The following is a 26,252-nucleotide window of genomic DNA, read 5'->3' as shown; positions in this document are numbered from 1 at the left end:
TATTCTGCGCAGATTTGATGCGCAGGATTTCAAGCTGTGTTCTGTCATTCAGTTTACATTCATATCTACCGTAGAGAATCCTGCGCATCAAATCTGCGCAGAATACTGTACGTGTGACTAGACCATTAAGGGGTTATCACTGTATTATAACTTACAGGTGATAAGTATGATCGATGTGGGTCGACATACTGGGACCCACAGATCATGAAGGAGTGGGTTGCCTGAGTAAATTAAGTGGCAGTACATATGTCTAGGTGCCACTTCATTCTCTTACTATGAACCTGCTGAAGGTTAGAAGGGATAGCTCCTTCTCTGTATTCTAATAGAACGTCCAACCGTGCGCGCTGCCATCTATTCCCATGACTGGTAGGGAAGGATTCCAATGGTCAAACCCCTATTAATCAGATATTTACTAACTATCCTGGGGATATGTGATAAAGGGGTCATCCCAAGATTATAATTTAGCAGTCCTGTCACTTCCTCATCACCATCCACAGCACAAAAAACATAACTTCTGTATACAATACAAAGAACCGAAATAAAGCCCCATTCATTAAAGGGGTACTCCGGTGGAATTATTATTATTTTTTTAAATCAACTGGTGCCAGAAAGTTAAACAGATTTGTAAATGACTTCTATTAAAAAATCTTGATCCTTCCAGTACTTATATTAGCTGATGAATACTACAGAGGAAATTATTTTCTTTCTGGAACACAGGGCTCTCTGCTGACATCATGACCACAGTGCTCTCTGCTGACACCTCTGTCCATTTTAGGAACTGTCCAGAGCAGCATATGTTTTCAAAGGGGATTTACTTCTACTCTGGACAGTCCTTAAAATGGACAGAGATGTCAGCAGAGAGCACTGTGGTCATGATGTCAGCAGAGAGCTCTGTGTTCCAAAAAGAAAAGAATTTCCTTTGTAGTATTCAGCAGCTAATAAGTAATGGAAGGATTAAGATTTTTTTAATAGAAGTAATTTACAAATCTGTTTAACTTTCTGGCACCAGTTGATAAAAAAATAAATAAATAAATAAATGATTTCCGCAGATGTACCCCTTTAAAGGGGTACTCCGCCCCTAGAGATCTTATCCCCAATCCAAGGATAGGGGTAAGATGTCTGATCACAGGGGTCCCGCTGCTGGGGACCCCCACGTAGCTAAGTTTGCTCCCTGGCTGATGACTCACGATGCAGGGGCCGGCAGTTCGTGACGTCGCGGCCCTGCCCCCTTGTGCTGTCATGCCCCGCTCCCTTAAAGGGGTAGTCCAGAGTTGATAAACTTATCCCCTATCCTAAGGATAGGGGATAAGTTTGAGATCGCGGGGGGTCCGACCGCTGGGGCCCCTTGCGATCTCTCTGTACGGGGGCCAGGCTCTCCGGCCAGATAGCGGGTGTCGACCTCCACACGAAGCGGCGGCCGACACGCCCCCTCAATACATCTCAATGGCAGAGCCGGAGATTGCCGAAGGCAGCGCTTCAGCTCTGCCATAGAGTTGTATTGAGGGGGCGTGTCGGCCGCCGCTTCGTGCGGAGGTCGACACACCCCCTTCCCGCGGGCTGTCGGGGCTCCGTACAGGAGATCGCAGGGGGTACCAGCGGTCGGACCCCCCGCGATCTCAAACTTATCTCCTATCCTTAGGATAGGGGATAAGTTGTTCACCACTGGGTTTACCACTGGATTACTCCTTTAATGCAAGTCTTTGGGAGGGGTGTGTGACAGTGGCCACGCCCCCTCCCATAGACTTCTATTAAGGGGAGGGGGCGTGACTTCACGAGGGGGCAGGGCCGTGACGTCACGAACTGCCGGCCCCTGCATCGTGAGTCATCAGCCAGGGAGCAAACTTCCCTCTGTACAGCTGATGACTCAGGGGGCTGCAGGAGAAATCTTGGGGGTCCCCAGCAGCGGCCCCGCTCGATCAGACATCTTATCCCCTATTTTTCTCTGCGCCTTCTCTTCCGACTCACCTCGCTCGGTTGGCCTCTCTGGTCATATCCCAAGCCCATGTGATGAAGTTCTGACTCAAGTAAGAAACGATGGATTCTGCACAAAGCATCTGGGAGCAGAAAACATTGGCGAGGACACTCTCGTCATGGTGGAGGTAGATAGCAAGTAGTTTTCTCTGCAAGACATAAAAAAGGAAGCACGTGAAACACAGCGCTTTACAAAAGAACCCGCATAACATCATGCGAGGAAACAGTAAGGCTTCCGTATAAATCTATCAATAAATTCTAATTGTTGAACGGTCAGTCGTCCGCAGGCTGAACAAGACAATACAATCCGTAAAGTAACACAGTTTATCATGCACAGGAAACGTCTGGATTTAATTTAGGGGAAAAGAAAGTCTAGGAAAGATCAAGTAAAAAAAAAAAGGTCTGGTTCATCCATTCTGCATTTCAAAGCGCAACTTCCATGCGATATCCTAAGTTACTGTGCTAGAATCTCCCCCATTCTTGGGGGTGCGGGCTAAGGAGCTGTTTACACAATGATTAGGCCCTTAGAATAAGCTCCTAACTCCTGCGGGGAGAGCCCAACAATTATTCATCTGGACCCATTCACAAAGCCGGCGAATATTAAGCACCCACACTGAGAGGACAGGCGAATGCAGGCTGGTGAAGAGGATAGAAACTCCTTGAAAACCCCTTGTTGCGCGGCCTTCATTATTTTCCCCTGCGAGGAAATCTCAGAAAAGTGTTTAGTTAGAGAAAAACCCACATTGACCTTGCTCTAAACCCTTTAATCTGTCTTTTGTCATGGTCTCGCTTTGTGGCCGGGGACTGGCATTTCCAACAACCCCCCCCCCCCCCACATGCTGTTCAGGAGCATAAAAAAAAGGAAAAATAATTACAAAATATACACTGATCGCCCATAACATTACAACTAACTACATATTATTGAGTCGGTCCTGCTAGTCCTCTGGATCAGTGTTTCCCAACCAGTGTGCCTCCAGCTGCTTCAAAACTACAACTCTCAGCTCGGTTGACAGCTCTTTATTCTGATTCTCCTCTTCATACATATGCATACTCGGCTCAGCAGAGCATGCATGTGTTGTCAATGTGTATTATAGTGTTTGGCAATCAGGGTGCCTCCAGCTGTTGCAAAACTACAACTCCCAGCATGCCCAATTGCTCGGTTGACAGCTCTTTATTCTGATTCTCCTCTTCATACATATGCATACTCGGCTCAGCAGAGCATGCATGTGTTGTCAATGTGTACTATAGTGTTTCCCAATCAGGGTGCCTCCAGCTGTTGCAAAACTACAACTCCCAGCATGCCCAATTGCTCGGTTGACAGCTCTTTATTCTGATTCTCCTCTTCATACATATGCATACTCGGCTCAGCAGAGCATGCATGTGTTGTCAATGTGTACTATAGTGTTTCCCAATCAGGGTGCCTCCAGCTGTTGCAAAACTACAACTCCCAGCATGCCCAATTGCTTGGTTAACAGCTCTTTATTCTGATTCTCCTCTTCATACATATGCATACTCAGCTCAGCAGGGCATGCATGTGTTGTCAATGTGTACTATAGTGTTTCCCAATCAGTGTGCCTCCAGCTGTTGCAAAACTACAACCCCCAGCATGCAATTGCTCAGTTGACAGTTCTTTATTCTGATTCTCCTCTTCATTCATATGCATGTGTTGTCAATGTGTACTTTAGGGTTTCCCAAACAGTGTGCCTCCAGCTGTTGCAAAACTACAACCCCTAGCATGCCCGGACAGCCAACGGCTGTCCGGGCATGCTGGGAGTTGTAGTTTTGCAACAGCTGGAGGCACACTGGTTGGGAAGCACTGCTCTGGATCATCGAGGCCTGGCCTCCACAGCACCTTTTGGTCGACAATATACCAAAGGACACCATTGCAAGTTGTGAGGTGTGAACTCCTTGGATCAGATTTGTTTTTTTGCAGCACATTTTACTGATGATCGGAATGAGATCTGGGGAATCTGGAGACCAAATCATCCCCTTGGCCAAGGCCATCAGGCCATGAAAGGGGAAGATTTATCAGAACCTGTCCAGAGGAAAAGTTGCTGAGTTGCCCATAGCAACCAATCAGATCGCTTCTTTCATTTCTGAAAAGGCCTGTGAAAAATGAAAGAAGCGATCTGATTGGTTGCTATGGGCAACTCAGTAACTTTTCCTCTGGACAGGTTTTGATAAATCTCCCCCATGGTCTGTATAATGCTTGTGGATTGTACACTGCACAAAAAATAAATAAAGGGAACACTTATACAACACAATGTAACTCCAGGTCAATGTCACTTCTGTGAAATCCCACTGTCCACTCAGGAAGAACACTGATTGACAATCAATTTCACATGCTGTTGTGCAAATGGAACAGACAACAGGTGGAAATTATAGGCAATTAACAAGACACCCCCAATAAAGGAGTGGTTCTGCAGGTGGTGACCACAGACCACTTCTCAGTTCCTATGCTTCCTGGCTGATGTTTTGGTCACTTTTGAATGATGGCGGTGCTTTCACTTTAGTGGCAGCATGAGATAGAGTCTACAACCCACACAAGTGGCTCAGGTAGTGCAGCTCATCCAGGATGGCACATCAATGCGAGCTGTGGCAAGAAGGTTTGTTGTGTCTGTCAGCGTAGTGTCCAGAGCATGGAGGCGCTACCAGGAGACAAGCCAGTACATCGGGAGATGTGGAGGAGGCCGTAGGAGGGCAACAACCCAACAGCAGGACCGCTAACTCCGCCTTTGTGCAAGGAGGAGCAGGAGGAGCACTGCCAGAGCCCTGCAAAATGACCTCCAGCAGGCCACAAATGTGCATGTGTCCACTCAAATTGTCAGAAAAAGATTTCATGAGGGTGGTATGAGGGCCCGACGTCCACAGGTGGGGGTTGTGCTTACAGCCCAACATTTGCCAGAGAACACCAAAATTGGAAAGTTCATCACTGGCGCCCTGTGCTCTTCACAGATGAAAGCAGGTTCACACTGAGCACATGTGACAGACGTGACAGTCTGAAGACGCTGTGGATAACATTCTGCTGCCTGCAACATCCTCCAGCATGACCAGTTTGGCAGTGGGTCAGTAATGGTGTGTGGTGGTATTTCTTTGGGGGGGCCGCACAGCCCTCCATGTGCTTGCCAGATGTAGCCTGATGAGATCCTCAGATGAGATGAAATCCTCAGACCCCTTGTGAGACCATATGCTGGTGCGGATGTCCCTGGGTTCCTTCTAATGCAAGACCATGCTAGACCTCATGTGACTGGAGTGTGTCAGCAGTTCCTGCAAGAGGAAGGCATTGATGCTATGGATCGTTCCCCAGACCTGAATCCGATTGAGCATATTTGGGGCATCATGTCTCGCTCCATCCACCAACGCCTTGTTCCACCACAGACTGTCCAGGAGTTGGCGGATGCTTTAGTCCAGGTCTGGGAGGACATCCCTCAGGAGACCATCTCATCAGGAGCATGTCCAGGCGTTGTAGGGAGGTCATACGGGCACGTGGAGGCCACACACACTACTGAGACTCATTGTGACTTGTTTTAAGGACATTACATAAAGTTGGATCAGCCTGATTTTGAGTGTGACTCCATATCCAGACCTCCATGGGTTGATAAATTTGATTTCCATTGATCATTTTTGTGTGATTCTGTTGTCAGCACATTCAACTATGTAAAGACGAAAGTATTTCATACGATTAGTTCATTCATTCAGATCCAGGATGTTTTATCTTAGTGTTCCCTTTATTTTTTTGAGCAGTGTATGTGCCACAGTAAGGTCTACCTGAATACTAGGAGTTAAGGTTTAACAGAGGAACACAGGCCATCACCCAGAGGAACACAGGCCATCACCCTGTCCCTAAGAGCATCACTAAGAGCATCAGAGCACTGGGTGCCCAAGACCCTGTCCCTGGTTCACAGAAGATATTATCGGCCATAGATTACGCCTAACTGTTATTTTTAAACTGCTTAAGTGAAATATCCCTCAGTGCTCTTCCTTTTCAATTCCTTCTAATATCTTTTCTTGTTCCTCTTTTCTTTTTTCCCTGACCTTTTCCTCTAACTCTCTATTTCTATCTTCCTATTTTTTTCCTATCTTGCTCTTTGTCTTTTATCACCATTTTTCCCCTTGTTTCATCCCCGTTTCATTCTCATCTTTTCATAGCTTCTTTCTTGATTTTTCTTTTCATTTTTTTTTTTTTTTTTTTATGATTCTTTAATATGACCATTTATATTTCTAGTAGTATAACAGCTATGGTTGTCTTTGAGGATACGATAGTGCCTCTGTAGTGCGCTTTTGTACATTTGTTTATATATGCCAGTGTTTCCCAAGATGTTGCTAAACTACAACTCCCAACATCCTTGGACAGTCTTTTGAAGCCTTTTGCTGTCCAGGCATGCTGGGAGTTGTAGTTTTGCAACACCTGGAGGCACCCTGGTTGGGAAACACTGATGTATGCTGTTGTTGTTTAAAGGAGTACTGTGGTGCAGGACAACTTATCCCCTATATAATGGATAGGGGATAAGTGTCTGCTTGTAGGGGGGTCCGAAAGCTGAGACCCTCTGCGATCTCCAGGAGGGCACCCCGGCTCTCCCGAGGAACAGAACATGTCAACACCTGCATGAAGCTGTGTAGAAGTAGAAAAAAGAAAGACATGAGGATGGCGCCTCATGCGTTACCCCAATAAAAGGGAACCCCTATAATAGGGGAAATGTAGGCTCTATAGATTTGGTGCTCACCTTGAGCGTACGGTAAATATGCATATCACCCTTATAGAGTTGAAGTAGGTAGGCGTAGATCCTGTGCAAGCCCAGAAGGTCCCAGGAGACAACCATTGGATGCCCTATGCAGATGGTGATTATTGGAGAAGAGGAAAAGACCTTAGCAGCAGACACTCAGGTGCCCAGGAATCAGCACAACAGAGTCACGGAGATGAAGAAATGTTCAGCTTTATTATGTACGGCAAAAGCGCTGAACGTTTCTTCATCTCCGTGACTCTGTTGTGCTGATTCCTGGACACTCGAGTGCCTGCTGCTAAGGTCTATTCCTCTTCTCCAATAATCACCATCTGCACAAAGTGGCGATTGACATGCTCCCTCCATGTATCACTATGGGAGAGCCAGAGATACACGAACTCTGTATCTCCAACTCTCTTATAGAGATGCATGGAGGGGGCGTGTCGGTCACCGCTTCCTATGGGGGTCAACGTGCTCCGTTCCTAGGGAGAGCTAGGGTTCCGTGTAGGAGATCGTGGGTGTCCTTTGGATAGGGGATAAATTGTCCTGCACCACAGTATTCCTTTAATAATAAAAAGATAGATGAAAGAGTATGTTAGCAGATTCTCAGAGCAGAATTCCGCAGAGAGATTCCGTAATGTAAACATTTCCTTAGTGTGAAAGAAAACTTTGGCCAAAAAAAACACAAAACAAAATGAGAAACACAAAATAAATAAATAAATAAAAAACCTCTTTGACATCCTATTACTTTACTGCACAAAGGGGAATTTCTGACGTGGGGTGAAGAAATGAAAACTAAAATCACATGTCAAAAACTGTTGTAAAATTAGCAGTATGCAATGTCACAATCCACGTAAGAAATCGGAGATGGTGTGCCTCAAATATGGCTGTGTGAACAATCCTCTACCAAGTCCTATACCAGTTATCACCAACCTGTGGATTACCAGCAGCTGCAAAACTACAACTCCCAGAATGAACTGACAAACCTTCGGCTGTCAGGGGATGCTGGGAGTTGTAGTTTTGTGATGCCTAGGATCACTGTTCTACATTAACAGGTTTGATCACTGTTCCTAAATGCTTGCCTACTGCTCTGGAGCTATCTACAAACACACCGGTAGAACATAAAAAGATCACATGTGAAGATGTGTATGGGGATAACTCAATGAGCGCAATGGAGGGCTAAGGCTGCAAAGTGGCCCCCAGTGAGCTGGTCTTGAAGGGATTTCATTAAAGTGGGGCAGAATGTGATATATCGTGAGAAACACGTTATCAAATAGAGTGTTTTACTTAGTGATTAAGAAGATACCAGTTCACCAAGTTCTCCAAATCCCCCCTAATCCAGGCCCTCCAATAAACATTTAATGAGCCGAGCGGTTCAGAGAGGCTGGCGGGGGATTTAAACCTTCAATCTTGTTTTTATTGACTGTGGAAACTCAATTTCCAAGCGCAATTTATCTGCCCTCCGCCAATTCTCCACATTTTTATATTAAACGTTCGAGGTGTGAAACTACATGGATAGAAATAGACCTAAAGGCAAATAAAAAGAAGGCCTGCTGTGAGATAACTAGGGGCTGTGAAGACGTACAGTGACTGAAGGCTTCACGTGACGACGGGCGCAATAATTACAGGAGAAAATTGGAGAAAATTCTGTTTTCTTTTTTAATTTCTCGCCAATATTTAAACATTGTTTAATTGCTAAAGAGACAAAGGAAAACGAGGATTTTTGAAAGCTTCAGCAGAAATACACTGCACTGCGAGAATCTATTTTGAGACTATGAAAGGTAGTGGAGCCTGAGACCAATGAACAGCGGCTGGAGAAGAGAAGCGCTATTCTATCACTAACTTGTTAGGAGAAAAAGTTTAAAGGGGTATTCCAGGAATTTTTTTTTATTTGACTATGCTACAGGGGCTGTAAAGTTAGTGTAGTTCATAATATAGTGTCTGTACCTGTGTGTGACGGTTTTCTCACAATTCTTCTGTGATTTTCACCCCAATATTTATTTTTACCAGCATACAAAATGACTGTTGTCTCAGATTTTTCCCAGCTTGCAATGAGGCCGAGACCTGACTCACTAGTCAGCTGATGACAGGGAGCCTGTCTGCTTCAATGGGTGGAGGGATCAATCTGCAACTAATGCAACAGCTGTAGGCACCCTGATTGAAAACCACAGGTCTTTTGAATGGATGCAGCTCATTTATGTTTCAGTGGGTGGAGGGATCAATCTGCAACTAATGCAACAGCTGTAGGCACCCTGATTGAAAACCACAGGTCTTTTGAATGGATACAGCTCATTTATGTTTCAATGGGTGGGGTGGCTGATGTGTGGGAGGGAGGAAGATGTAATTATGGGATTTGTAGTAAAAAAGAGAAAAGTCAAACAGGAAATACAAGTTCACAAAAAGCTAGCCACAGTGTTATGGTAATCTCACAACATAGCCATTTAGACCCAAGACAAGTGCAGATCCTTCCTAAGCATGTCCATTACTGTCTGCCAGGTATGTACTAAAATCACCCCTTTCATTGTTCCGAACAACTAATATCTGTGTTAAGGTGTGCCGAAGTGTATAAAACTATATAGAATTGGTTATAAGTGTTGTAGCTAGGTGCCCTTCCCCCCAAGCCTGCAAATAAGGCAGTTCTTGTAGAGCAGTAGTCTTCAAGCTGTGAACCTCCAGATGTTGCAAAACTACAAGTCCCAGCATGCCCGGACAGCCGAAGGCTGTCCGAGCATGCTGGGAGTTGTAGTTTTGCAACAGCTGGAGGCACCCTGGTTGGGAAACACTGCTCTACAGTCTAGAACAGTGTTCCCCAACCTGTGGTTCTCCAGATGTTGCACAACTACAACTCCCAGCATGCCTGGACAGCCAACGGCCAATCAAGACTGTCTGGAAAGTTGTTTCTTTTTTAATTTTAGGTGAATTCTAAGCCATAGAAATCTGGTAGCAAAGGTAAATTTTAGTCAACAAAATGTAAGCAAATGAGAACTCTTTGATTAGTCTGTACTTACATCTCTGGCTTTTCCGTAAAACGCCTCCTGGAAGGCAGCCTCCAGTGAACCAATGAAGAACACAGGATGGCACTCACCATATCTAAGAAAGTGAGACAAAATAGAAAATGATCGTAATACTATCATTTCACTAAGAGAGATGAGTTATGACAGAAGTAAAGGAGTACTCCAGCGATAAGACAACTTATAAATGTCTGATCGTGGGGGGTCCGAACGGTGGGACACTGCCACAGCCAACATGCTCCCTCCATGTATCTCTATGGGAGAGCTGCAGATGCAACATTCGTGCATCCCCCCCTATCCCATAGAGCTGAATGGAGGGGACGTGTCTGTCGACCTCAGTGAGGTCTACGACACGAGCATTGGCCACAGAGTTGCAGCAGTGTTGGGTCCCCGTAAGGGAGATCGCGGTGGTCAAAGCGGTCAGAACCTCGCAATCAGACACTTATCCCCTATCCTAAAGGTTACAAGTCCATCTCCGGAGATCTAGATTTGCCTTTGTCCACAGTGTGCAACATTATCAAGAAGTTTGCAACCCTTGGCAATGTAGCTAATCTTCCTGGGCGTGGATGGAAGAGAAAAAATGATGAAAAGTGTCAACGCAGGATAGTCCGGATGGTGGATAAGCAGCCCCAAACAAGTTCCAAAGATATTCAAACTGTTCTGCAGGCTCAGGGAGCATCATTGTCAGTGTGAATTATCAGCTGACATTTAAAGAGTAGCTCCCACCATCTCATATTTATTTTACTCTGTCCCTACCTATAGGTAATCTATCCCTAACCCCCTCCCTGCCTTTAAAAAATGTTTTTGGGACTTACATAGTGGTCATCTTCTGGTCTTCTTGCTTGCTGCTCTTTCCTCTCCCGGAAGCCGGCTTTCCCAGCAGGCGTCACGTCACTGACGCCTGCTAGGCAAAGACTTCCGCCCTCACTTCATCTATGCTGCGCTCGCGTCGGGAGCACGCATAGATGATCAGCCAATCGCATGGCAGGCTGCTCCAGGGTCTCCTACTCCCTGTTTATCTGTACATGTGATATCCGGAGGAGGAGGAGTATAGGAGTAGCCTGCATAGCGACAGACACTTGCCGAGACCCGGGACCGAGAGTGTGTTTATACTGCAGGGTACATGTCGGGGGCGGGGATGAATGGGCTGCGCGCGACTATAACCAGCCAATGCGCGCAGCCCCGGCGTTTAATGCGCTCGCTCCCGCCTGTCTGACAGGCAGGGAGCGAGCGCAGCCGAAAAGAAAAAGGACTGATTTTGCCCAGCCAAAAACAGTCCTTTTTCTGGCATGACGTCACGCCAGGCTGCAGTCGGCCACTAGGAGGGTGACCCCTAGTGGCCGGTTTTTAAACGTAAATTTCACCATGAAAAAATAAAAATAAATAATGGAAGTATATTAGAGATATGTTGTAGTACATAAGTACTACAACATATCAAAAAATAAAGTTGATGACAGTACCCATTTAAGTGAAATGAAACGCTATGGAGAACCAGGTGGTCCCCACTGCTGACACAGAGACATAAAAAAGCAAGACTACATTTTGCCAAAATTAACTTAAGCCAAAATTCTTCTGGGAAAACTTCTTGTGGACAGATGAGACCAAGATAGAGCTTTTTGGTAAAGCACATCATTCTACTGTTTACCGAAAACGAAATGAGGCCTACAAAGAAAATAACACAGTAACTACAGTGAAATATGGTGGAGGTTCAATGATGTTTTGGGGTTGTTTTGCTGCCTCTGGCACTGGGTGCCTTGAATGTGTGCAAGGCATCATGAAATCTGACAATTTGGGTCGCACTGTACAGCCCAGTGTCAGAAAGCTGGGTTTGCGTCCAAGATCTTTGGTCTTCCAGCAGGACAATGACCCCAAACATACATCAAAGAGCACCCAGAAATGGATGGCAACAAAGCGCTGGAGAGTTCTGAAGTGGCAGCAATGAGTCCAGATCTAAATCCCATTGAACACCTGTGGAGAGATCTTAAAATTGCTCTTATATGAAGGGAGCCTTTTCCCAACAAGAGAAACCTGGAGCAGACTACAAAGGAAGAGTGGTCCAAAATTCCGGCTGAGAGGTGTAAGAAGCTTATTGATGGTTATAGGAAGCCACTGATTTCAGTAATTTTTTTCCAATGTGTGTGCAACCAAATATTAAGTTAAAGGTGCCAATAATTTTGTCCAGTGCATTTTTGGAGTTTAGTTTGACATTATGTCCAATTTGCTTTTTTCCCTCCCTTTTTTGGTTTAGTTCCAATACACACAAAGGGAATAAACATGTGTATAGCAAAACATGTGTTACTGCAATCCTTTTCTGTGAGAAATACTTCATTTTCTTGAAAAATTTCGGGGGTTCCAACATTTACAGCCATGACTATATGTGTGTATATGTATTTGAATTCAAATATATATATATATGCGTATATAGGCAAAAAATAAAAATTATTATATATATATATATATATATATATATATATATATATATATATTATTTTTTAGTAGATCTTTATTGGGGACATATCTCTGTATCTATCTATATATGCACACTATATACTTATATATATATCGTATAAACGTATGTGTATATGTATGTGTGTAAATACACTATAGCAATATTAATAAATATGGTATATTCTATAAAGCATATACAATTGTGTATATATATATATATAACAGGAGCTAAGCTGATACCAGGGAACATTACCTGAAAAGGTGATGTAATGAGCTGCTTTGCATATTCCCCTACCCAGAAAGCCCGCGGAGTGCTTAATGGCCTTCTGAAGCTCCGTTACACCAGGAGTGGTGGCCTCACCCTGAGGTAAATACTCACCCCCTTTATATATATATATATATATATATATACACACACACACACACTATGTAGCAGTGTTTCCAAAAAAAAAGGTGCCTTCAGCTGTTTAAACATTTTAAAACGTCAACTCCACGCACGCACAGATGGACTTTGACTTTTTGGGAATGATGGGAGTTGTAGTTTTGCAACAGATGGAGGTCCCCATTTTATGAATCATTGCTATATAGTACAGCAGATAAAAGCAGGATGGGAATGGTTGCTTAGTAACATTCCGAGTGCTGGGGCTGGTCAGGTGACTGGGGCAGAAAACGGCAGTTAGGAGGAAGTGAGCACAGAGCGGCAGCAAAGAATGCTGGGACCTGTAGTTTATAGACAGTGTGCGGGGAGGGGAACAAGCAGGAGGGCAAAAAGGTTTCTTAGACCTACGTACAGGAGACAAAAAGGTCAAAGTATAATAATAGATGCAAGGTTAATGTCTTATGCTGATCTGAGTTTTTTTATTCCGTTCGTTGGATAACCCCTTTAAGTTCTCTTTTTTCCTGACCTCTATTTAAAAAACGTAGTGTATTGTGGGAGTTGAGATAAGAGAGATGTCCGGTCACATGTCTGACAACAGTGTGGAGTTAAATGCTTTCTGTTTCATTGTGTTGTTGCTTTAACTGAAATTGCGCTTTCACTTACCTGGAGGAGAATTCTGCCGTAAACTGCAGCAAAGCGTCGTCCTCATTCTCAGCATTTTCAGGCACTATAAAAGTGGAAACAAATACAAATGTCAGTAGCTTAAGAAACATGAGAAACAACAGTGAGAATGAATAAATTACAGTCTGAAAATTCAGCTAAAGAAGATTTTTTTTCCTAAGACATAGAACCTTCATCTCTGCGTATTCATTCATTACCTCACTGTGGAGTCCCCATTAATATCCGGCATAATCGACTGCATAATCCAGTGATTCTCAACCAGGGTGCCCCCAGCTGTTGCTAGACTACAACGTTTTAGGCTGTCCAGGCATGCTGGGAATTGAAGTTTTTCAACAGTTAAAGGCACTAATATTGGGAAACACTAGCCTAGTTTAAGTGGGCACGGTCAGATGGCTTAACTTTTAATATGTCATACATCTTGCCAAAAAAGTAACTTTTCGAATGTGCTTGATCATTTTTTTCCCCACTTTTTAATAGTCCACCTCCCCAAGCAACGCACCCCCCTCCCACCCCATGATGGCTCTTCCTTCACTCAGAACGCATGAGAGCTCTCACCCCCCAAACCAAACAAACTCTCCCAATGTGAGGCTGGGTTCACACCATGTTTTTGCAATACAGTTCCCGTATACGTTTACAATTTGAAAACTACCTACAGGGGAGGGTGTTCTATATCTACATACAGGGGGACAGGGGGATATCTGCCTACATGGGAAGATTTTTATTTTATTTTTTAAGAGCCGAGGAACGTGCTCTCAATTCACCTAGAGTGCAAGAAAAAGTGCAAACGTGTTACACTAAAAAAACGTGCACAGAGGATGCGGTCTATCACTAGCCCTTCTACGATAGGAGAGAGGCCTCCAACAAACCTCACCCTTCGCCTCTGGACCAAAAGGTTCCAGGTTCGATGTCCCTTTTCGCTGAAGCTACTAAGGGACCACAAATGCTCCTGGCATCCGCCAAGGTATCTGCCCACAAAGCCAATAACGGTCGGTACCCTGCCCATACAGGAGTACCCGGGGCTTTTGTTGGGAGGTGCGGAACCTGATGGCCCCACACACACCTCCCCTATACCGCCAGGAGGGACAACCAGAAGGGCTACCGCATCCTAACAATCCTGTGAACACACAACAGTGAACAAAAAAACCTTAAAAATAAGTGAATGTGAGCAGATTTACTGCCCGGATCTATAAAAATGTCTCTGATCCTAGCCAGAAGGCCGGGAATCAAGAGGTGAGTGCCTACATGGGAAGAGGGTCCTAGATACAGGAGGCAAACTACCAAAAAGGGGGTGTTACCTATGGGAGGCCTGATACCTACAGGGGAGTCCTACATGCAGCCTAAGTTATTTAGTGTTAGGAATTTACTAAGCAAAATATGACCGGGAAAATAGTGAAAAACAAAACGGAAAAATCACTTTTTTTTAAAAATAAAAAAAATAAAATCCTGGTTCCTTGATACAAAACTAATTATTCAAGCCCTGACTTATACAGTGGCATTTGTTGTGAGAAAGACATGGATGTGAATAACAATTCAACCACAACAAGCAGAGATCTTGAAAACCATGCTTTGTTCTGATTCATCCCTGATTCATTGAGTTTTTTAATGCTCAATTTTCTTACTCATTGGAGACTTTCGAAGGGCAGAGCTCATGCCAAAGATTTCTCCGTCATCCACTCCAAACTCTGTAGCATCTTCAAAGTCATCTCCATCGCTGTCGCTGATCATGTGGATATCTGTACACTGGAAGAAAAGATAAAGTTTAGAGGGAACAGGACACATAGGTGGACTCAGAACACTTAACACCTTAAAGGGGTACTCCGGTGGGAAACTATTTTTTTTAAATCAACTGGTGTCAGAAAGTTAAACAGATTTACAAATTACATCTATTTAAAAATCTTACTCCTTCCAGTACTTATCAGCTGCTGTATACTACAGAGGAAGTTCTTTTCTTTTTGAATTTCCTTTCAGTCTGACCACAGTGCTCTCTGCTGACACCTCTGTCTGTCTCAGGGACTGTCAAGAGCAGGAGAGGTTTGCTATGGGGATTTGCTCCTACTCATGACAGTTCCTGACATGGACAGAGGTGTCAGCAGAGAGCACTGTGGTCAGACAGCAAAGCAATTTAAAAAGAAAAGAACTTCCTGTGGCGCACACAGCAGCTCATAAGTACTGGAAGGGTTGAGATTTTTAAATAGAAGTAATTTACAAATCTGTTTAACTCTCTGGCACCAGTTGATTTAAAAAAAAAAATTGTGTACCCCTTTAAGGCCATGTTCACATGTCAGAATGTCCGCACATCAGGATCTCCACGTAGTCGTGCAGACTGCGGGTGCTGGCATAACATGCTGGTGCTAGAACCGCTTGGAAATGTCCAACCGCTCGGACGTGTCCATTTTTTCTGCGGACATCGGAATTGGAATTTCCGCACCAGCACAGCGCAGCAGAATGCCGCTGAAATCAATAGGACTCTGCTGCTGCTGCGGAATCTCCATGTGATATTCCAATGCAGAATTCTGCCCGGAAATTCTGGTGTGTGAACATAGCCTAACACCTCAGGAACACACAACAGGAAGCTACACTACTCACTACTACAAACCTGCCAAATAAACATATGAATGCAGCAGAGTTTAGTTTGTTAATCAATACAACTTACCACTACAGCATGATGGTCTATCGCTGCTTTTCCAGAGGACTGCAGATAAAATCAAGATACCCAAATTGGCCGCATCAATAAGACATTTGGTGGCTAATCTACATCCCCCCCAATCCGGTAATATAAAAGCACCTTTGCTTAGAAAAGTGTTACTCAACCAGGGTGCCTCCAGCTGTTGCCAAACTACAACTCCCAGCATGGCCGGACAGCCTTTGGCAGATTATTGTTATAATCTAATCCATTGTTTCCCAATCAGGGTGCCTCCAGCTGTTGCAAAACTACAACTCCCAGCATGCCCGGACAGCCGTTGGCTGTCCGGGCATGCTGGGAGTTGTAGTTTTGCAACAGCTGGAGGCACCCTGGTTGGGAAACAATGGATTAGAATTTTAACCTGCATGAGTTTAACCGTGATATAACTACAAGGAACTGCCTTCCTCTGTTGCTTAAATCTGAATCAGTATGGCTGCAAACTCCTGCCTGTGAAAATCAAAACAGGTAAGCACAAGGCATACACAAGAACCTCTACATTATTCTTTAATAATAGTAATAATAATGATAATAATAGCCTATGCTGCACTATATAGGCTAACATTTTTTGTTTCCATAGTGCTTCTTTAATAGAGACCCCAGGTCCCCTTTAAAAGGGGTACACCGGTGGAAAAGATTATTTTTAATTATTTTAAATCAACTGGTGCCAGTAAGTTACACAGATTTGTAAATGACTTCTATAAAAAAAATCTTTACCCTTCCAGTACTTTTTAGCAGCTGTATGCTACAAAGGAAATTCTTTTCTTTTTGAATTTCTTTTTTTGTCATGTCCACAGTGCTCTCTGCTGACACCTGATGCCCGTATCAGGAACTGTCCAGAGCAGGAGAATATCCCCATAGCAAATCTATGCTTCTCTGGACAGTTCCTGACACGGACATAGGTGTCAGCAGAGAGCACTGTGGACAAGACAAAAAAAAATTCAAAAAGAAAAAAGAATTTCCACTGTAGCATACAGCTGCTAAAAAGTGCTGGAAGGGTAAAGATTGTTTAATAGAAGTCATTTACAAATCTGTTTAACTTTCTGGCATCAGTTCATTTATATATAAAAAAAAAAAAAAAAGAAAAGTTTTCCACCAGAGTAACCCCCTTTAAACCCCTGGGGATATCCAGGAAAGAACTTTTTTTTTTTATATATACTTTTTGTAAATTACTTCTATTTAAAAATCTTAATCCTTTCAGTACTTATGAGCTGCTGAAGTTGAGTTGTTCTTTTCTGTCTAAGTGCTCTCTGATGACACGTGTCTCGAGAGCCGCCCAGTTTAGAAGCAAATCCTCATAGCAAACCTCTTCTACTCTGTGCAGTTCCCGAGACAAGCAGAGATGTCAGCAGAGAGCACTGTTGCCAGACAGAAAAAACAACTCAACTTCAGCAGCTGATAATTATTGAAAGGATTAAGATTTTTTAATAGAAGTAATTTACAAATCTGTTTAACTTTCTGGAGCCAGTTGATTATATATATATATATATATATATATATATATATATATATATATATATATATATATATATAGTTTTTTCCTGGAATACCCCTTTAAGGTTTTCTTTTTTTTCTTTTTCTTGTATCACCTTGTGGTGAGATTCTATCAGCTATAACTTCCTAATCCTATCACAACTCCTAGCGCCAGTTCTCCACACTATAACAATATTCAGCACGGGTTAAACATTTACAAGACAAATAAAGGTTTTATATTGCATCTTAGCTCTCAGCATCTTTGGCTCATGTGTGATTGCATTAATGTAATGTTCACTGTGACAATGCTAATTCCTTTTTAAGTACTGAAGAATGCCAAGTAATAGGATAAAAATTACAGTGCTCATTTACAGAAGAGAAATAATCTGCAGATAAAATGGCCAGGTTACTTCCTGTTATTTACAAAGGAGAATTCACCCGAAGCAATGTGACTCCAAGCCAGGAGGGATCAGCGCCGCTCCGGGTAAATGGATGATGCTCAGTTCACTCCTCTCCGAGCTGTGGAAGTGTTATGTGGACGGTGAGGAGTGTGAATCATGTTTCTACTCCGTAACATAATACAGTGACCTCCCCGACCTACGATGGCCCGACATATGATCATTTCAACATACGATTGCCTCTCAGAGGCAGCATCAACATACGATGCTTTTGTATGTCGGGGCCATCGCATAAACGGCTATCCGGCAGCGCAGACTGCTTCAGCTGCCACCGGATAGCCGTTTACGGTGCCCTGTGTGGTCCGCTGACGATCACTTACCTGTCCTCGGGGCTCCGGCGCGTCCTCTTCGGGATCCCCTGCATCATAGGCGCTCTCCATCGATGTCATCACGTCGTTGCGCAATCCGTCCCGTCATCCAATAGGAGCGGTGTGCATAGCGACATGATGGCGGCGACGGAGAGCGAGGATGCCGGGGAAGCAGAGGTCTTGCCGGAGCATCGGGGACACCCCGGGGACGCGGCGACATCCAGGGCAGCGGTGACGGTCCGGAGCGGCGGGGACAGGTGAGTACAACTTCTTCTAACAGTGGTCTACAACCTGCGGACCTCCAGATGTTGCAAAACTACAACACCCAACATGCCCGGACAGCCGTTGGCTGTCCGGGCATGCTGGGTGTTGTAGTTTTGCAACATCTGGAGGTCCGCAGGTTGTAGACCACTGTCCTATACTTTACATTGCACGGATTCCTCAACATACCATGGTTTCAACAAACGATGGTCCGTTTGGAACCACTGAGGGACCCCTGTAGTGCGTGTGTATACAGTGCTCCCTCAAGTTACAATAGTAACCGGTTCTGGGACAACCACTGCAAGGCTGAAAACACTTTGGACTATAAGGCCCTGTTCACACTGAATTTATCTAAAAAGATTCTGTTGTGTCTTTTTCTTTTCAATAGAAATCTAGGCCATAGTTCATACAGCCCAGATTGGCCCCGATTTACTAAGAGTGTTGTGTAGGTTTCTTTGTGGGTTTTAATTCCCTCCAATTTATTTTCCACGGTATTTACTAAGGTTTCCCTACATTTTCCACTTTCCCTACATTTTCCACTTTCCCTACACTTTTCTTTTTTTTTTACACATGTTCTGATCTGTCGGGATTTCCTCAGCTCAAATCCACCACATTTTCTGTGGAAACCTTTGTAAATGTTTTTTGTATGTTTTTTTTCTTTCTTAAATGTCGGGAACACGCCCCTTTTATGTGACCATGCCCCCTTTTCGGGGTTTTCTTAGCAAAATGGAGAGTTAACTCTGGGGTTTTTTTCGATTCTGGCACAAAATCTGGCGCACAACCCGACAAAACATGTCGGGTTTGCAATAGTAAATGAGGGCCATTGTTACCACTGCAAATTCATGTTGCAGAAAAGGGAAAAAATAAAGAGAAAAAGTTGAATGTCTGCGCAGAAACTAACAAACTGCATTAGCTCAGCCAGACACAGATTAGACCAGTGGTTCTCAACCTGGGGTACAAGGGGTACTTAGCAGTTCTTCAGGGGGTACTTGAAAAAAAAAACAAGGTGGAATTGAAAAAAAAAATAAAAAAATAGGTAATAGCGGCCACAGCCGCTGGTTACTGGTCGGGACCACTTTGAAAGAAATGGTAGGAGGACGTCACCGCGCCGAGGAGCGGAGCTGGAGGACAGCAAAGGGGAAGCGCGGGCACTGGGTGCTGTGGGCAGGACCCACCATCAGCTTTGTTGCTCCGCTGCCCCTGCAGAATGGGGACCTACTACTATGAGCCATAACAATAGGTCCCCAGACCAGAGGAACACCAAAGTGGGACAGTATGGTGGCCTACAACTATATATAGGGACAGTATGGCGGCCTACAACTATATATGGGGACAGTTTGGGGCCTACAGCTATATTTGGGTGCAAAGAGGGGGCCTAACAACTTTATGGGGACGCAGAGTGGGTACAATTACTGTGTGTGACAATAAACATTGGGGGGGTTGTAAATAGGTGGGGATTGTACTGCAGAAAGGAGCCTAAAATGTTTGTTTGGTTGGTTCTGTAGAGAAGTCTTGTATGGGAGAAATGTTAATGGCGGTCTAGGCCACATAGAGACAAAAAGAAAACAACTCCGGTTAGAGAAGACGTCACTTGTAAACCGGGGTACTGGGGAGATCGGGAGTGGATCAGGGGGCCTGTTATAGAGGGAGGTAAAGCATATGAATTATACTATAATCATTACAAAATGTCTCTGATATGGGGGAATCATTTTTTTAGGAATGGGCTGTCAAGGGGTACTCAGGAAAAAAAGGCTGAGAACCACTGGATTAGACAGATGATAACAGCACTGTATAAGTCAGTGGTCTTCAACCTGCGGACCTCCAGATGTTGCAAAACTACAACTCCCAGCATACCCGGACAGCCGTTGGCTGTCCAGGCATGCTGGGAGTTGTAGTTTTTCAATATCTGGAGGTCCATAGGTTGGATACCACTGGTATAGGTAGTACAGATAGATGGCAGCAAAGCATATTTAATACAATAAGGGCAGAACGGTGTATATAGCCCAGAATGATGGCAGCAGAGTATGTGTATATGTGTATATATATATATATATATATATATATATATATATTACAGCCAGATGTCAGCACAGCATATGTAGCACAGATAGATGGTGGCACAATGTACGTAGTAGTAATAGATGGCAGGATAGTATATGTAGTACAGTTAGATGGTGGCATATTGTATGTAGAAAGAAAGAGAGAAAGAATATAAATAAGATAGGAAATAGATACATGGATATAAGATAGATAACGATATGAGACAAATAGACAGATAGATATGAGATAGATAGATATGAGATAGATAGATATGAGATAGATAGATATGAGACAAATATATAGATAGATATGAGAAAGATAGATAGATAGATATGAGATAGATATATATGAGATAGATAGATATGAGATAGATAGATATGAGACAAATAGATAGATAGATATATATGAGATACATAGATAGATATGAGATACATAGATAGATATGAGATAGATAGATATGAGATAGATAGATATGAGATAGATAGATGACTGCTTAGGGGGACGAGCCTCAGTGTCTGGTGGGGTGTACGCCTGTAGTCACTATCCATTACCTCATCTGACTGTTCTCTGGTTTGCACTGGAGACGTTCTTCTTCCCACTGTTAGCCGATGACATGGAAAGTTAAGTCCTGAAGATGCCAGCGTCATCTATAAGACAGAAGTATAAAACATACACATAAAACAACTGCTATAAATGTTTTCCAGCTTGCACATCTTTAACCCCAGACCAATTTTATTTTTGCATTTTCGTTTTTTCCTCCTCGCCTTCTAAAAATCATAACTCTCTTATATATCCTTCCACAGACCCATATGAGGGCTTGTTTTTTGCGTCACCAATTGTACTTTGTAATGACATCACTTATATTACCAGAAAATGTACGGCGCAACCAAGCAAATATTATTTATGTGGGAAAATTGAAAAGAAAACCACAATTTAGCAAATTTTGGAAGGTTTCGTTTTCACGTTGTACACTTTACGGTAAAAATGACATTTTCTTTATTCTGTGGGTCAATACGATTAAAATGATACCCATGTTATATGCTTTTCTATAATTGAACCGCTTAAAAAAAATCTCAAACTATTTTAACAAAATTAGTATGTTTAAAATTGCCCTATTTTGACCACCTATAACTTTCTCATTCTTCTGTAAATGGGGCAGTATCAGGGCTCATTTTTTGCGCCATGGTCTGTAGTTTTTATCAGTACCACTTTTGCTTAGGTTTTACTTTTTATACATTTTTTATAAATTTTTTTAGGAATAAAATGTGACAAAAAAAAAAAGCAGCAATTTTGCACTTTCATTTTTTTACGTTTACGCCGTTTACCATACGGGATAATTAACAATATATTTTAATAGTTCAGACTTTTACACATGCGGCGATACCAAATATGTGTATTAATTTTTTTTTAAAGCTTTTTGGGGGGTAAAATGGGAAAAACTGCCGTTTTACCTTTTTATTGGGGGAGGGGATTTTCCAAATTTTTTTTTACATTTTTATTTTAAATTTTTAACTTTTTTTCTTACACTTTAATAGTCCCCACAGGGGACTATTCATAGCAATCATTTGATTGCTAATACCGTTCAGTGCTATGCATAGGACATAGCACTGATCAGTATTATCGGTGATCTTCTGCTCTGGTCTGCTCGATCTCAGACCAGAGCAGAAGACCCCGGGAGACTGCCGGAGCCAGGTGAGGGGACCTCCGGCTGCCATGCTGCATGAACGGATCCCCGCTCATGAACTGTATTGATCACGGCATCTGAGGGGTTAATGGCGGACACTCGCGCGATCGCGGATGTCCGCCATTACCGGCGGGTCTTTGGCTGCTGATAGCATCCGGGACCTGCCGCGCATGACGCGAGCATCGGTCCGGTGCTCGCAGTCATGGTGGAGCGGAAATGTACGTCATGGTGCGTTAAGTACCAGGGCACCTTGACGTACATTTACGTCCATTGTCTTTAAGGGGTTAATATTATTTTCTATATATTCCCTACATGTACATTGCATGTCACCATGTCTGCTCTTTCTGAGAAAATGCTCTGCTTCAGAACTGTCCATAGCAAGACAGCTAAGGTATAATGTGATACATCTGTCCCAAAACATCATTGAACTTCCACCATATTTCACTGTAGGTACTGTGTTTTTTTTCCTTTGTAGGCCTCATTACATTTTCAGTAAACACTAGAATGGTGTGCAAAATGTAGTCTTGCTTTTTTATCTCTCTGTGTCAGCAATGGGGTCCTCCTGGGACTCCTGCCAAAGCGTTTCATTAAATTTAAATGTCAACAGATAGTTCCACTAACACTGATGCTCCCTGAGCCTGCAGGACAGCTTGAATATCTTTGGAACTTGTTTGGGGCTGCTTATCCACCATCTGGACTGTCCTGCGTTGACACCTTTCATCAATTTTTCTCTTCCATCCACGCCCAGGGAGATTAGCTACAGTGCCATGGGTTGCAAACTTCTTGATAATGTTGCGCACTGTGGACAAAGGCAAATCTAGATTTCTGGAGATGGACGTGTAACCGTGAGACTGTTGATATTTTTCCACAACTTTGGTTTTCAAGTCATCAGAAAGTTCTCTTCTCTTTCTGTTGTCCATGCTTAGTGTGGCACACACAGACACACAATCCAAAGACTAAGTGAACCTCTCTCCTTTTTATATGCTTTCAGGTGTGATTTTTATATTGCCCACACCTGTTAATTGCCCCAGGTGAGTTTAAAGGAGCATCACATGCTTGAAACAATCTTATTTATCCACAAAGAATTCATTGAAAGAATGCCAATAATTTTGTCCAGCCCATTTTTGGAGTTTGGCGACATTATGTCCAATTTGCTTTTTTTCCTCCCTTTTTTTCTTTAGTTCCAATACACACAAAGGGAATAAACATGTGTATAGCAAAACATGTGTTACTGCAATCCTTTTCTGTGAGAACTACTTCATTTTCTTGAAAAATGTCAGGGGTGCCAACATTTACGGCCATGACTGTAAATCAAGCGTCCCGCGGCATTTTCCTCTGGCGTGAACCGGACTCCTACATGAACACCCGACTGGCACCAGACAGGGAAATGCATCTTGCTGCATTCCCCCGTCCAGAAAAAATGGACGCAGGATGCTACACAACTGATGCATGTTGTCATCAGTTGTAGTATCAGCTGCCTTGAGATTTAGGCTGGTATTACGTATGCCAGACACCGGACATATTTAATCCTAGCCTAATAGAGAGGGATGACATAAAAAGCCAAGCCTTCTCTAAATTCCGAAATTATCTTTAAAATACAGTACTGCGAGTTTAAACCAATGGCCACCAGATTCCAGTAGATCAATATACTACTGTATATATCAGTGTTTCCCAACCTGGGTGCCTCCAGCTGTTGCAAAACTACAACTCCCAGCATGCCCGGACAGCCGTTGGCTGTCCGGGCATGCTGGGAGTTGTAGTTTTGCAACAGCTGGAGGCAGCCAGGTTTAGAAACACTGGTATATATTAAAGGGGTTATTCAGAATTATTATATATATATATATATATATATATATATATATATATATATATATATATATATATATCTCAACTGGCTCCAGAAAGTTAAACAGATTTGTAAATTACTTCTATTAAAAAAATCTTAATCCTTTCAGTACTTATGAGCTTCTGAAGTTAAGGTTGTTCTTTTCTGTCTAAGTGCTCTCTGATGACACGTGTCTCGGGAACCGCCCAGTTTAGAAGAGGTTTGCTATGGGGGATTTGCTTCTAAACTGGGCGGTTCCCGGGACAGGTGTCATCAGAGAGCACTTAGACAGAAAAGAACAACACTAACTTCAGATGCTAATAAGTACTGAAAGGATTAAGATTTTTTAATAGAAGTAATTTACAAATCTGTTTAACTTTCTGGAGCCAGTTGATATATATATATATATATATATATATATATATATATATATATATAGTTTTTTTTCCTGGATAACCCCTTTAACATAGTCTCATCTAGCAAACTATGTTAACACTGCCGATAAATAGTAGGAAGCTATCAGAAGCCATTAACCCCATCTGATACGCCGTACACACATACCATGGGACAGGCTTTACCGCAGCGTAATATCAATGCCTTGTGGCAAGAAGGAAAATCACAGGATGTCATATAATTTTACAGGTTGTAACAGGCTGATTATCAGTTCTGGTTACAGGCTGGAGCAGGACCTGTTAGAACTGGCCCAGTGTAAAGGCTCACCCTCCAGCGGGCGCACGCTGCTCTCTCTCGCGTTCCCTAATTACAATCCGGCTCTAATAGATGTTCCCAGTAACAGGATATTACGGCTAACGCAGATACAGAAGCAATGAACACGAAGGCCGCGTTCACACAGCAGATATTCTGCATGTCAGAATCAATTCCGCGTCGGCATTAATTTTGGCTTTAATTCCCCATCTGTCCAGCATTTGTGGAATTGATGCGGAACTGAAGCAGAATTGATGCAGAATTTCAGAATGCTTTCTGCATGATTCCGCAGCATAGTTTAAAAAGGTGGTCTTTTTTAAAGCAAAGTTTAAATTCCACACGAATTCCGCACGATTTTAGCACCAATTCTGCAGAAATCCAATCCCCATTGTCTTCAATAGGATTCCGCATAAGACCAGACATATTGTTGGGGTGCAGAATGCAGGATTTCCACATCAAACATTCCACAGCAGAAATTGTGCTGCGTGAATGACCTTGCGGAATTCCATTAAAGTGAATGGGCAATAAATTTAGGCAGAATTCGTGTGGAAAAATCATGTGGAATTTCTGTCGTGTCAATGCGGCCTAAGTGGTTTTAAAATATGCTATTGTGGATTTTGCTCGGGATCTAGGGGAAATTTGGATGATCTGCAACAATATAATGCTTGTGGATTCTATACTGCTCAAAAAAGTAAAGGGAACACTAAGATAACACATCCTAGATCTGAATGAATAAACTAATCGTATGAAATACTTTCGTCTTTACAAAGTTGAATGTGCTGACAACAAAATAACACAAAAATGATCAATGGAAATTATCAACCCATGGAGGTCTGGATATGGAGTCACACTCAAAATCAAAGTGGAAAACCCCACTACAGGCTGATCCAACTTTACATAATGTCCTTAAAACAAGTCACAATGAGGCTCAGTAGTGTGTGTGGCCTCCACGTGCCCGTATGACCTCCCTACAATGCCTGGGCATGCTCCTGATGAGGTGGTGGATGGTCTCCTGAAGGATGTCCTCCCAGACCTGGACTAAAGCATCCGCCAACTCCTGGACAGTCTGTGGTGCAACGTGGCGTTGGTGGATGGAGCGAGACATGATGTCCCAGATGTGCTCAATCGGATTCACGTCTGGGGAAAAGGTGGGCCAGTCCATACCATCAATTCCTTCCTCTTGCAGGAACTGCTGACACACTCCAGCCACATGAGGTCTAGCATTGTCTTGCATTAGGAGGAACCCAGGGCCAACCGCACCAGCAAATGGTCTCACAAGGGGTCTGTGGATCTCATCTCGGTACCTAATGGCAGTCAGGCTACCTCTGGCAAGCACATGGAGGGCTCAAAGAAATGCCACCCCACACCATTACTGACCCACTGCCAAACCGGTCATGCTGGAGGATGTTGCAGGCAGCAGAACATTCTCCACGGCGTCTCCAGACTCGTCTCGTCAAGTCTGTCACATGTGCTTATTGTGAACCTGCTTTCATCTGTGAAGAGCACAGAGCGCCAGTGGCGAATTTGCCAATCTTTGTATGCCAAACGTCCTGCACAGTGTTGCGCTGTAAGCACAACCCCCACCTGTGGACGTCGGGCACTCATAC

At 43.4% G+C, this 26,252-nt stretch overlaps 1 protein-coding gene across 1 annotated transcript in view; it reads right to left on the bottom strand.

Annotated features, from left to right (window-relative positions):
- The window catches only part of FAF1 (Fas associated factor 1), a 295,823-nt gene that overhangs the window by 100,533 nt on the left and 169,038 nt on the right, over positions 1 to 26,252 (bottom strand). Inside the window, exons 9-13 of the mRNA XM_056532377.1 lie at positions 20,983 to 21,078; positions 14,831 to 14,951; positions 13,194 to 13,257; positions 9,701 to 9,782; positions 1,966 to 2,120 (exon numbers count right to left, since the gene is read on the bottom strand). Coding sequence (XP_056388352.1) covers positions 1,966 to 2,120; positions 9,701 to 9,782; positions 13,194 to 13,257; positions 14,831 to 14,951; positions 20,983 to 21,078 — 518 coding nt within the window. The remainder of the gene's footprint in view (positions 1 to 1,965; positions 2,121 to 9,700; positions 9,783 to 13,193; positions 13,258 to 14,830; positions 14,952 to 20,982; positions 21,079 to 26,252) is intronic.

Source organism: Hyla sarda, chromosome 7, assembly GCF_029499605.1.
Source record: "Hyla sarda isolate aHylSar1 chromosome 7, aHylSar1.hap1, whole genome shotgun sequence".
Lineage (NCBI taxonomy): Eukaryota > Metazoa > Chordata > Amphibia > Anura > Hylidae > Hyla > Hyla sarda.
The sequence above is the reverse complement of the archived record's forward strand: the minus strand, read 5'-3'. Positions and strand labels throughout refer to the sequence as shown.